We start from the raw sequence: 13,913 nt of genomic DNA on the forward strand, positions 1-13,913 counted from the left end.
CAGAAAAGGGGGAGGGGAAGGGGGTTCTGAAATAAATAGGGAGAGAGAACCCCCTTCCCCTCCCCCATTTCTGAAGAAGGGTCTAAGCCCGAAACGTCAGTCTTCCTGCTCCTATGATGCTGCTTGGCCTGCTGTGTTCATCCAGCTCTACACCTTGTTGTCTCAGATTCTCCAGCATCTGCAGTTCCTACTATCTTTGAGTTTAGCTCGGCTTGATTTTATGAGTTTCGTTCAAACTGGTCAGGTGACTTCTGCTGCCAACATAAATAAGTGGTTTTCTCTTCTTTTCAAACCAGTTTTAATCCACAAAAGGTCGCAGGTATTAAAATGATGATTAAGATAACGGGAGCTGAATAATTATAATTTATTTTTACCACTTTTGTAACTGTGTGTGTGTGTATGTGTGTGTGTGTGTGTGTACGCGAGCGTGTGTGTGGATATTAAACATAAACATAAACATATATGCATGTGTGTTATGTGCTTGTCTGTGCATTAATATGCACCTTTGAAAGTATACATGTGGGTGCTGGCGTGAATGAAGATAGCATTGAACTTGGTGTGTAAGCTCACATGTTTAAAGAATAGACGGGAGGAAGCTGTTTGAGATCAGGCTGCCATGCACCACCCCACCCCCCAATGCATGAACCCTGTAGGAAAGAGGGAGGTGAAGGAACTCAAAAGGCATTTACCTAATTCTGTGCTGCCTAAAATGCCTATGGAATGAATCTGCCCCAAAAATGCCTGGTGCCCTTCCTGATCACAGTGACATTGGACCTCAAGACAGCAATGGCGAACTCACCTGGAAACTCTTGCTGCCTTCACAGCCATTCACTACCCCTGCTGGGGGCGAGGAAGACCAGAAGACCAAAGCAAAGGTGACACTCGAAAAGACTGCTGAGGGAGACGATGAGGTGGAACCATCCAGGATGAAGGGTATCGGCAAGTCCAGAAAATCCTTCCCGATGCTGAGCCTGGTCAGACAACTGCAACGACAGAACTTGGAGCACTGCGACAGTGTGAGTAGCATCGATAGCTCGGAGCATGGTAAGTGCTTTAATAGCTGGGTAGGGGCTGCTGGCCTTTCTTTATATTTTACTTTGGGATGGGGGCATCACCAGTAAGGCTGGCATTTATTTTGAATGTCCAAATGGTCTTGAGGAGGTGTTGGGCACCTGTCTTTATCATCCACTGCAGCCCATGCGTAGTGATGGTGCACCCATGGTACCCATGCTGGTTAGTAAGTGCCAGGACTCGGACACAGCAGCAATGGAAGAATGGACATGATGGGATGGTGTGCAGCATGCAGGGGATCTTGGCGATTCTGGTCCCCGTGTAACCCTGCTGGCTCTTGTTCTCAGTGCTGTAAGGACCATGGGTAAAGGAGGATCCAATCAGATCATGTGAGCATCATGTACAACTGGCAGAATGCGCAGTGTCAGGCTGCATGACTTTGACGTCCGCACCTGCTACCCAAGCTTACTGAAATGGAATGATTGTTGCTAACTAACCAATTCACCGGCTGTTGATTGACGTGTCTTAACCCTGGGCTGAGCCTCTTCTAAATAGGGTTAGGCAACATTTGATGTGAGGAGCAAACAGGATTTGATCCAAACAGTGGTATGGGACCAGAGGCCACACTATCCTGAAACACCTGCTGTCTTATGAGTGTAAAAAAGAATCGTGATGGAAAGAAGTCAAGTTGAGGAAAATGAGTGTTTTGTGGACAGCATGACTTTTTCTGGTTTAACTGCAGAGATTAAGACAGAGAAAAATAGACTGAATCTTGCCAGTAGCTGTGAGGTGAGTTTTAGGGATAAGGGGAGGGGTTGGCAGGGGCATTGGTGGTAATGCAGGGTCTTCTAGTTGCCAAGGCCATGATGATCAAGGTCGTGATCTCTGTCTCAAGTATCTTCTGACTGACTGTAATCTCTGACAAACCAGACTGTGGGTCACCATCCAGAGACAGGGGAAGCCAAGCCTTAGCTCCAAGTCATAATAAACCAGGTTAAACAATAGACTAAAGGATTACTGTTTTATCCATCATTGGGTTTCTCTGCACACACAAACTTGTCTTCAATAGGCTCAATTCAGCAAAAGGCAAACATATAACAACAGATTACACAGACAAGAGCAGTGATGTCTGAAAATATAAATTAACTCACCAACAATCACCTTGTTGTCTACAAAAGAGGTAGCAGCAGATCCTCAAGTTTATCTCACATAAAGGATTTACGTGCTTCTGCTCCTGAGGAATTGATTTAAGTGCCTTTCTAATTCCAGAAAAACATACGAATCAGTACTAAGAGTAGGCTGTTCAGCCCCTTGAGCCTCCTCTGCCTTTCAGTACCCATGTCACAACTACATCCTGTTATTCTGCAGTAGATTAAATTACATCCCGTTATCACGCAATTTCAGCAGCACCTGGCTCATTCTGAGTTGAAACCCCTTATGCTTAGGACAGTCTGTACCTTCTAGGAGGGAATATACCAAATTGAAATGAAATTGGGTCTGAATCCTTTGACAGTGGATTCAGGAAAATACGTCCTCAACAAGACAGAAATCTATCTTTTGGTTTTCAGTGACATGTCCCTCATTAAACACTGATACCGAGTGTAAGCAACCAGATCGACAAGTGGGAAAGAAAGCACTTCACGTGAATTCCACGCAATACAGTCGAGTGAAATTGGACAGTCCCAGTCAGATTCAGGCTCTATGCTGTGAAACTGACCACATTGATGGATATGAAACAATAAAAACATTTGAAAAGGGGAAATATGAATTTAATCAGCAAGCACATCCAAAAACAGCAGCCACAAGGACTATAGCTGTGAAATGTCTATAGCACACTGACCTCCGATGGATCTACTTGTGAAGTGAGGCATACAAGGAAAAGACATGTAGAATCTTGCCCTGCATTCCATCCATCATCTCTGTGTCAGCTTTTGAAATTACTGTCCCATTTGTTCCATTCCTTTATGGAAAAGCAAACTTGTGTGGATGCTGGGAATCTGAAATAGAGACAGGGAAGGCTGAAAATATTCTTCAGGTAGTATCTGCAGAGAGCGAACGCGGAGTTAACATTTCAGATCCATATGTTTGCTCTTTGTGAATCAGACTAAGGTGTAGGGACCAGAATGAGGGCTAGAAAAGTGTGACACAGATCTCAATTCACAATGCAATAGAACACAAGGATGATTGTAGTCTTGAGACATTCTGTCTTGGTTTGATTCTGTCACCAGGTACCTAACGAAAATTCCAAAGGTACTTGTGAGAATTCTAGCTGTGGAATTCTGCTGAGTATGAGAAATATTGATTATGTTAAACACCTTTCATTAGAGGTGCTTGCTTTGGGAACAGAGATACAGGAGTTTACAGAATGGAATTTTTATCCGAATTGCCACTTACATTTTATTTTGTTACACTGGGGAGTTCCTTACAGAGGTGGTTACTGTTTGCTGATGGTCAAGGATGGCAAGGAGATTATTCATCCAGCTGCACTTGGTGCCAGGTTTCAAAACACCATTGGTGTCCTGTGCCAACCAGTTGATTTGGGCAGTAATGGCAAATGGATCACGGCAAATAGGAATTTGGTTTTATATCACCCATACCCCTTGTTTTCATTTTGGGTTCCAGTGTTTGGAGAACTCCCCTACCCTTTGTTGAAATAGTATTCATGAACTCTCTCACATGAGGTGACAGATGGAGCCTAGGGGTAAGTCTCATCTGGAAGATGCCACCTCGGACAGTGCAGCACTTCCCTCAGCACTGCATTGGGATTGTCAGCTTAGGTTCTGTGCTCGCATCTCTGGAGTGTGCTCAAACCCACACCCTCTATCCCAGCCGTTGATCCCTAGCTGACCATCATGAAAAAGTGCCATGACTTTTAAATCTTTGAAGCTGAATGTCTTGTGGATAACCCACCTGATGTGTTCCCCTGTCATGATTTGTTGTAGACACAGTGTTGGGTTTGTATCTGCTGCAGGGAATTTGTACCTGATGCTTTATGTTGGCTTGTGTAGCATAAGAACTAGATGTGGATAACATGGAAATGAAAGAATCATTCAGTTTTATTACACATTCTGATACCTACTAGAATCACAGGTATTACCATATGTGGACTAGTACGAAGCAATTTGGTTACAAATTGTTGCACACTTCCGTCAGTGTCATGCTGCAACTGACCTCAGTAAGTTGGAGACCGAGATTTTTATAACATCGCAGTGGCTCAGTGGTTAGCATTGCTGCCTCACAGCGCCAGGGACCCGGGTTCAATTCTACCCTTGGGTGACTGTCTGTGTGGAGTTTGCACATTCTCCCCGTGTCTGTGTGGGTTTCCTCCGGGTGCTCCAGTTTCCTCCCACAGCCCAAAGATGTGCAGGCTAGGTGGATTGGCCATGCTAAATTGCCCGTAGTGTTCAGGGATGTGTAGATTAGGTGTGTTATAGGGTGATGGGTCTGGGTGGGGATGCTCCGAGGGTCAGTGTGGACTTGTTGGGCCGAAGGGTCTGTTTCCATGCTGTAGGGATTCTATGATTGATCAGGTCACATGTCATGATATGGTATTATCTCACGAGCGTGTTTCTTGCATGTATATTACATACCGGCTGTGACACATGGCATAATTGGAAACATTCTTGTATTTTATTCCATCATTTAAAAAAAAATTGCCTTTTACACAATGTCAAGGGCTAAGGCCTGACTCAGGACAGCAGCTGCTTTCAACTTGTACCAAAACTCTCCTCATGAGGCAAAAAGGATGGTGTTGCGTTCAATCCTTTACAGCAGGTGGGTTTGGGTCAAAGTGGGTTTGAGAACTGTCCCTAGGGAGGAGCATCAGGATGGGGTGAGCTGGTAAATTCTATGAACACAGCCGCAGACAAGCTGCCCTATGACTCTCTGCAGGTTGGTTTAACTCTTCCAACAGCCAATGGAACTTAATCAGGGATAGGTTGCCCAACTTGAAGAGATTGTATCACCGTACCAGTAATCCCGGCCCCTCTCGATCGGAGAACGGTGAGTTAAAATTGCGAGCAATGCTTTTCCTTTTTCCCTTTGGTCTTCCAGCAGAGCTTTGCTACTCCCAATGGGGAGACTGTGACTCTTATCTGCAATGGGCAGCGGTGCTTGGGTGCTTCAGCTTTGGTGTGCGGTGGACAGCTTCTACTTCTGTCTCTTCCTGTTGTCAGAGTGAGAGGCAGTGAATACAGTTGACCTGAACGTGTGGTATGATAAATCACAGCCTAGTCCAACCCTCACCCTGAAAGCCCTGGTTCTCTTGGTAGCACCCTCACCTGTGAGGCAGATAGTCATGGAGTCGAGTCCCACAACAGGGACTTGCCCACAGAATCTGGGCAGACACTGCTAGCGCAGCGCGGAGGGATTCCTGCACTATTGGAGGTGCTGCCTTTCTGATGAGACTGCCCATCATTCAGCTGGCCGTCAAATAATCTGTGGCACAATTAGAAACAGAGCCGGGGTGTTGTCCCCACTGTCCCATCACCAATATGTACTTCTCATCCAACATCACAGAAAGTAATTGATCTGATTGTGATCACATTGCTGATTGTGTAACAGTCCTGTGTAGAACGATGCTCGAGCAATGGACAAGCCGATGACTAGAGATATTACTTTGGTAAAAACTGAAAGAACTGCCAATGCTGTACATCAGAAACAAAAATAAAAATTGCTGGAATAGCTCATCAGGTCTGGCAGCATCTTAGGAGAGAAAGCAGAGTTAACATTTTGGGTCACTGGACACGTTAACTCCAATTTCTCTCCACAGATGATGCCAGACCTCTGAGCTTTACCAGCAATTTCTGATAATGCTTTGCTGTTAGCTAAGCAATGAAAGTGGACTAGAGTCCCCAACTGACCAGCATTGTTCTGGAAATTTCCAGATGCTGTAAAGCCAAAAGCCCTTATCCAAACTGTACCACCTACAGAAAGTGCAGCGGTGCATTACTCCACTGTACTGGAGTGTCAGCCTAATTTATCCACAGAAGTCCCTAAAGCAGAAATTGAAGGCACAACTTTGTCAGTTTACATAGATTACTTCTTCAGAAAAGTAATGGTTATTTAGTAAACATCTTCCAGTGTGGTTGGGTTCTGGGAAACTAGCTGTTATCAGCACAGACAGATACAGACTCAGAGATAGGAGGTGACATCAACGTTTGCAAACTATCGCTTGCAAATCAGTTCTAGGCTTTGCAGCTGATATACGATCCGAGAACTTTGCATTTAGCAGTGAATGTTTTAAGTAGGCACAAAATCAGACCGTCTGAGTGCATGCATAGTTATGGAATTGGAAATAACGTTAAAGAACCCTAAATTTATCTACAGATTATAGGGAAACACAGGTCAGTTCAAAGGTGATTGTTTAATTAAACTCACATAGTGACCACCGTCACTCCAGTCATCCACTTTCAGCCACTTTGAAGATAACACCATTCAGGATCACAGCCATTGGTGAGAGGAAATGGTCTGTAGCAATGATTTACAAATCCAAAGGAAATCTAGAAAGAATTCCTGAATTGTTGCCCATCCTCAAAGCCTAGCCTTCTGCCTTAAACGAGGCCCCCACACTCTCATAGGCCCTTTCCCTTTCTTGAAGTGATTATGTGAAAGAAAGGATTTGCATTGAGAATCATAGAAGCACACAGTACAAAACAGGACCTTTGGCCCATCAAGTCTGTATCACCAAAACTACTTTAAATTTACACTTTTCAGCACTAGCCCTATAGCCTTGGACACTTCAAGTGCCCATCCAAGTACTTTTTAAAGTTTACCCACCTCAACTGCCCTCCCAGGCACTACACTCCAGACACTCATTCTCCTCTGGATGAAAAAACATTATCCTCAACTCCCCACTCAACCTCCTGCCTTTCACCTTAAAGTTATTCCCCTTCTTATTGGTCCGTCAACTATGAGGACTGGCTACTTTCTACCCACCATGTTCATGCCCCTCATAATCATATTCACCTTAATCAGGCCCCTCACCCCCACCTTCTCTGCTCCAGAGAAAACAACCCAAGCTTATCTAAGCCTCTCTTCACAGCTGAAATACTCCATCACAGGCAACATCCTGGTGAATCTTGTCTGCACTCCCTCCACTGAAATCACATCGCTTGGAGGCGAAGTGTGCGCGCAGTACTCAGCTGTGACCTAACCGAAGTCCTGTGCAGCTCCAACGTAATCTCCCTGCTCTTATACTCCATGCCTTGGCTAATAAAGGCAAGTATCCTGTATGCCTTCTGAACTACCCACTTAACCTGTCCTGACACCTTCAGGAACTGTGGGCAAGCCTTTAGTCATACAAACAGCCTTCTATCACCACCTACGTGTGACTCCTGACCCGCAGCAATATGATTGACTGTTAACAATTAGGGATGGGCAATGAATGCTTGCGAAGCGGTGCCCTCATCGCATGAATAAATTTTAGAAAAAGGTCCAGATATGTTGTATCCCAGGCTGCTGTAGAGAAGAAATAACAAAGTCTCCAACCTGAATGTTTAAGTCATTTCTGGTGACATGGTAAGTGCCAGAGGACTGGAGATCAGCTGATATGGTTTCAATTTTCAACAAGTATGATAGGGGTAAACTAGGCAATTATAGATCAGATTATATATCAGTGAGTCTCACATCAGTAGTGGGGAATGACTGGAGAAAATTCTGAAGGAGAGAATTAATCTCCACTTGGAGAGGTAGGTTTGATCAGTGATCATCAGTATGGCTTTGTCAGAGGGAGGATCATACCTAACAAACTAGTTAACAAAATCTCCATCACAGTGGAAGGTTAGAAGCAATGTCTTCAAGATTGAAGAAGATGTAGGTAGATAGGATAGTGAAGAAGGTGTATGGTACGTTTGCCTTTATTGGTCAGTGCATTAAGTATAGGAGTTGGGAGGTCATGTTGCGGCTGTACAGGACATTGGCTCAGCCATTTTTGGAGCATTGCATGCAATTCTGGTCTCCCTCCCTATAGGAAGGATGTTGTGAAACTAGAAAGGGTTCAGAAAAGATTTATGAGGGTGTTGCCAGGGTTGGAATGTTTGAACTATAGGGAGAGGCTGAATAGGCTGCAGCTATTTTCCCTGGATTGTCGAAGGCTGAGGGATGACCTTATAGAGGTTTTTAAAATCACAAGGGACATGGATAGGGTAAATAGGTAAGGTCTTTTACCTGGGGTAGGGGAGTCCAAAACGAGAAGGCATAGGTTTAAGGTCAGAGGGGAAAGATATAAAATGGACCTAAGGGGCAACTTTTTCACACAGAGGGTGGTGCGTACATGGAATGAGCTGCCAGGGAAAATTGTGGAGGCTGGTATGATTGCAACCTTTAAAAGGCATCTGGATGGGTATATGAATAGGAAGGGTTTAGAGGGATATGGGCCAAATGCTGGCAAATGGGACTAGATTCATATATGATATCTGGTCAACATGGACGAGTTGGACGGAAGGGTCTGTTTCCGTGCCATATATCTCTGTAACTCTATGACTCTATGTTTGAGGAGTAAATTTGAGAATTCAGGCTCCAGGTAGCTGCAAGCATGACCACCAGTGACAGATCAATAATGCCTGGGAGGTGCCAACGTCTGCTTGGAGGAGGGCAGATAACTTGGAGAGCTAGAGGAGGTTACAGAGCAGAGAGACCATGGTTTATCATTTCGAAATTGGGAGCCAAACAAGGGAATGGTGTGTGAACAGGACTTGGAGTGTGTTAGGATATTGTCAGCAGAATTTGGAATGGAATACAGGTCACACAGAAGTGAAAGATAAGATGTCAGCCAGGAATTCATTAGGAAATTGATGTTCAGAAATAACAAGGAGCTGGAGGAAGGAAAATTCCAAAAATAGATAAGCTGAGGGAATGAAAAGGTCAGGTGGATCTACAGATTTGGAAATAGCTTGTCTTAGAGACTTGATGTGGGTTTGGAACAAAGACAGAAATTGCTGGAGAAACTCAGCATATCTGACAGCATCTGTGGAGAGAACACAGTCAGTGTTTTGGGTCCAGTGACCTTTTGTCAATTCATCACCTGAAACTTTAACTCTGCCTTCTCTCCATGATTGCTACCAGATCTGCAGAGTATCTCCAGCAATTTTTGTTTCTTCTTCAGATCTCCAGCATCTGCAGTACTTTATTTTATTATGGGTTTGGAAATTCAACTAAAGGCTTTTTAGAACATGAAGGAAGTGAGCTGTCTGTATCAACTTCAAATGGTTGCCAAGCTCGTGACTCAATTCAGTGCTGGGAAACAACGATTGTAACAGGGATTCAGATGCTAGCTTTTGTCTTTCCAATGATTAATTGGAGGAAAATTCTGCTCATTCACCACTGGATTCTAGACAAAAACAATGTGACAAATCAAAGGCAGTGGAGGGTTTGAGGGAGGTGGTACTGAGGAACATAGGATCAAGAGAAAGCCAATTAGCCCATCAAAACTGCCCTAACATTCAATATAATCATGGCTGATCACATACTTCAATGCCTTTTATGCACTTCATCCCCTGGAGCATGTATGCTAATGGTAATCAGAAATCTAACAATCTCTACCCTAAACATTCTCAAAGACTGAGTCTCCATAGCCCTAGGATGCACCAGTCCCCCATGTATGTTTGATAACCTGACTGTGTGTTTTCGAATGCTTTTGCCATGGGGCAACCTACAGACATGACATGGAAGGGTTAAAGACTAGATCTGAGGGAATTGAGAAAGGATCCAACCTGTCAAAGTGTGTACCTCATTGGTGAGTATGACTGTGTGGTCACCTGGTGAGGAATTGTGTGCGGTCCAGACCCCTGGTTGGAGCGTCGCAGGAACATATGACTGAAGAGCAGGAGTAGGCCATTTGGTCCTTCAAGCCTGTATATTCATTACTGGTCTGGGTGTGGTTCATCTCCATTTTTCTGTCTGCTCCCCCAACTAACTGCTGACCCCCTTGTCTATGAGAAATCTATTGACTTCGGCCTTGAATAAATCCAATGACCCAGCCCCCATTACATTCTGGGGAGGAGAATTCCACAACCTAATGACCTTCTCAGATAAAACATTTCTTCTTATCTCTGCCTTAAGAGGAAGACCCCTTATTCTTAAACTGTACTCCCAAGTTTAGTCTTTCCCACAACACGAGCCATCCTCCTCATGTTCTCTCTGCTCAATCCCTTCAGGATTGTATGTGTACTAGATCACTTGTCACACACTCTACCCTGACAGATACAGACTGAGCCTGTCCAGCATCTCCTCATAGAATTAACCCCCTTGTTCCTGGTCCTGTCACTCATTGCTCCCGGCGCTGAAACAATTCCAGGCTCAAGGTGAAAACAGAATATTCTGGAAACTCTTGAAAGTTGGGCAGTGCAGATGGATGGAGTAGCCAAACGCCTCAGGCCTTGTGACATGGTTGAGGTAGTCCACAACCTGTAGTGACCACGGTAACAGGCCTAAGTAAGAATTAAAGCTTCAGGGGCGAGAAATTATTTAGTAAGAAAAAGCAAAGGAAATGTCAAAGTCATGCAAATCTTATCTCAACATCTGTTTATATTTCCATATTTCTTTCCCCAAACTGTTTGTAATGACAGCATTTGTATTTATTTTGTATCATCGTGGAGAGTTTATTTGCATTAACATTGCAGGCTGAACTTTCGTGGCCTGTCTTCTCATCCATCTGCCAGAGGAAGAACTTCCCTGCATTTTCAGGAAAACCAACCTGCGCAGTTTACAAAGTGACACCCAACTCATGTATGAACTTGCCCAGGATTTCTGACTTTTTCCAATTTAGCATCAAATCTGCTTCAGTTTAGGGTTTTGCATCACGATGAGCTTTTTTTTTTAAGTATTCATTCATGGGATGTGGACATCACTGGCCAGGCCAGTATTTATTGCCCATCCCTAATAGTTGAGAGTCAACCACATTGCTATTGGGGCTGGAGTCACAGATGGGCTGGTAAAGATGGCAGATTTCCTTCCTAAAGGGTGTGAGTGAATCAGATAGCCTTTTCCTGACAATCGGCAACTGTTTCATGGTCACCAGTGGAATCTTAATCCTAGATTTTTATTGAATTCAAATTTGACCATCTGCCATGGTGGGATTTGAACCTGGGTCCCCAGGACATTACCTGGAGTCTCTGGATTCATAGTCCAGTGATAATACCACTAGGCCATTGCAACACCTGTAAACCTCCATTTGGGGATCCAGTTCTGGCATTTTCTGGCAGTTTTCTTAAGATTAATTGTTTTCCTGCTCATTATCATTGTTCCATCTCCAAGTCCCACCTCAGGCTGTGCCATTGACTGTCTGGAATGGGGCTTAGAAGCTTCTTGAAGTCTTTGTCTTTGACTGACGTCTGCATGTCCCAGTACCTCCTTAAAACAAGTGTAAAATACTGCAGACATAGGAGATAAATGTGGAAAACACTGGAGAAACTCAGCAGGTCTGGCAGCATCTGTGAAGAGAGAAACACAGTTAATGTTTCAAGTCCAATATGACTCTTCTTCAGAAAAATTCGCTTCCATTCCAAAGAGTCATTAGCTTTGAAAATTAACTCTTTTTCTCTCTTCGCAGAAACTGTCAGATCTGCTGAGTTTGTTTTCATTTCAGATACCTCCTTTAAGTAGGTTGAGATCAAATTTAATTTGGCGATTGTTCCAGTGAAGCACCTTGGGACATTTTGTCATGCTAAAGGTGCTGTATAAATTCAGCTTGCTGTGGCTGTTATCAATTAGGATTTACCTGGAATAAACTTGGTACTCTTTCAGCAAACTTTGACTAAAACTTTGTGTGAAGTTAATAAGTGGTATGGAGCATGTTTCAATAGTGAGAGAAGGTTTAATCTCCCTGTCACCCTGAACAGAAACAGCATTGTGAGGCTGGGGATCAATTAATTAAGTAGTTCTTGGAAGAAAAGCTCCACCAAGGCAGGCTCCTTGGCTCCGAGCACACAGCAGGCTCTGTGTTTCAGTACAAAGCGACCTTGTCACAACTCTACTCAGTCCCAACTGAAATGTCAGCTTTTAGAATAAAACACATAATTCCAGTCAATGGGAGAAGAGGGCAGGTATATAGTCACTTCAGTGTGAGCATGGGACTCTGACAGTGCTTTATGACATATTCTGGAACACACAGATGATTCTTTCACACCACAAAGAGGGGCCCAAAAGCCAGGCTCCAACCATTCAAACAATAGCACAGTAAATTGCAACAAACTGAACTTTAAAATCTCATAATGACAACAGAACATGAAGTTAAGACTTTTACCCTGTTTCAGCCTGGCCTCTGGCTGTCCTGAGAATGTTTGACAGGGACAGTGTAGACAGAGCTTTACTCTGTGTCTCAGCCCTTGCTGTACCTTGCCTGGGAGTGTTAGATGGTGACAGTGTAGAGCAAACTTTACCGTGTATTAATGCTGTGTAGTTGTCCAGGGAATGTTTGATGGGGACAGTATAAAGGAAGCTTTACTCTGTATCTAGCCCCGTGTTAAACTTGCCTAGAAATGTTTGGGGACAGTGTAGAGGAAGCTTTACTGTGTATCTAACTCTATGCTGTCCCTGTCCTGGGAATATTTGATGCGGACAATGTAGAGGGACCTTTACCCTATATATAACCCTGTGACGTACCTGTCCTGGAAATATTTGTTGGGGACAGTATAGAGGGAGCTTTACTCTGTCTCTACTCCCATGCTGAACCTGCCTGGAAATGTTTGATGGGGACAGAGTAGAGGGATCTTGACTGTGTATCTAGCCCTGTGCTGTACCTGTCCTTGGAATTTACTTAACACACTTAACAGTAAAACACCACAAAGTGCCTTACAGTCACAATTTCCCAACAAGATTTGAGACTACATCGCATAAGATATTAGGAGAGGAGTGGGCAACATGGTTGGCTTTAAAGGAAAAGGATTTTAGGGGGTGCATTGCAGACAGAGGGCAAAGTCACCTCTGGTGGATTGATTTTGATTTGGATGCACAGGAGTTTGGAGGTGTGGAGATTTTATAATTGCAGTGTCTCTCATACCAGGATCCATTTCAGTCAGTGACTGCTTTATTCCACCTTGTCCACTTTTTTTTCTTCTTTTGGGTTTGTAGATCTGTGTTGTTCTCATAGAGAGCGATAGATGGTCAACACAGAAAGAACTACGCTGTGTGATTATTCCAACTCTATACTGAAGTGTTTTTTTTAATTGCAGGGGAGAACTTGTACAATCTGCGTGTTAGTTCACAAACTGAAGAAGTCAGAATTCAAAACGCATTGGTTAAGTTTTAACAACATTAAAATCCTGGCTAGTCTGGCTGCATCCTCTCACTCACAATGTTGGGCGACCTTGTATTTCCCAGCTAGACCACCAGTTCCATGCTTTCAGTTCCTGCATGCCTCTCTCCCTCCCCTCTCTGACACGTCAAGCTTTATCCTGCTGCTTTTGCATTTCTGCTCAGCACAAATGGAATTTAAATATTAATGCATATAAGTTGAACCCAGATGACTGCCATACTTGCCAAAGATTTAATTAAAACACACAGGTTTGTAATTGAATTGAACCAATTGACAGTGTGCAATCTCGCTGCTTTTTCGGCCTGCTCTTGGATGGTTCTTCTATCTTTGCCGAGATGCTGTTGCTTGTGGGTTTCTGTATTGTGCTGGTTTTTTTCAAACTCACACTGATAATAGCCCATTAGAGCCTGCACGCCAATCTGAAGTGTGATTGTACGTATATTTTCTGGTTAAAACATTTAAGCATAGTTTCTACTCATTTAAGAGTAGATGTCATATCCATCAGCGTCAGACCTAACATTTGGCTGTGCACAGACAGGCCTCACTCTGTAACTGCAGTGTAGCTGAATCAACTATGCTTGAGAGCTGTGCAAGCTTCATCTCATGTCTGGGTCAGTGCAGGCCTCAGCTCATGTCTGGGTCAGTGCAG

General features: G+C 43.9%; 1 protein-coding gene across 1 annotated transcript in view; it reads left to right on the top strand.

Annotated features, from left to right (window-relative positions):
- The window catches only part of LOC109936146 (phospholipase D1), an 83,185-nt gene that overhangs the window by 23,897 nt on the left and 45,375 nt on the right, over window positions 1–13,913 (top strand). The window contains exons 10-11 of the mRNA XM_048604541.1: window positions 825–1,044; window positions 4,903–5,013. Of these exons, the coding sequence (XP_048460498.1) occupies window positions 825–1,044; window positions 4,903–5,013 (331 nt within the window). The remainder of the gene's footprint in view (window positions 1–824; window positions 1,045–4,902; window positions 5,014–13,913) is intronic.

The sequence above is a fragment of the Rhincodon typus genome, chromosome 13 (assembly GCF_021869965.1).
Source record: "Rhincodon typus isolate 14 chromosome 13, sRhiTyp1.1, whole genome shotgun sequence".
Taxonomy (NCBI): Eukaryota; Metazoa; Chordata; class Chondrichthyes; order Orectolobiformes; family Rhincodontidae; genus Rhincodon; species Rhincodon typus.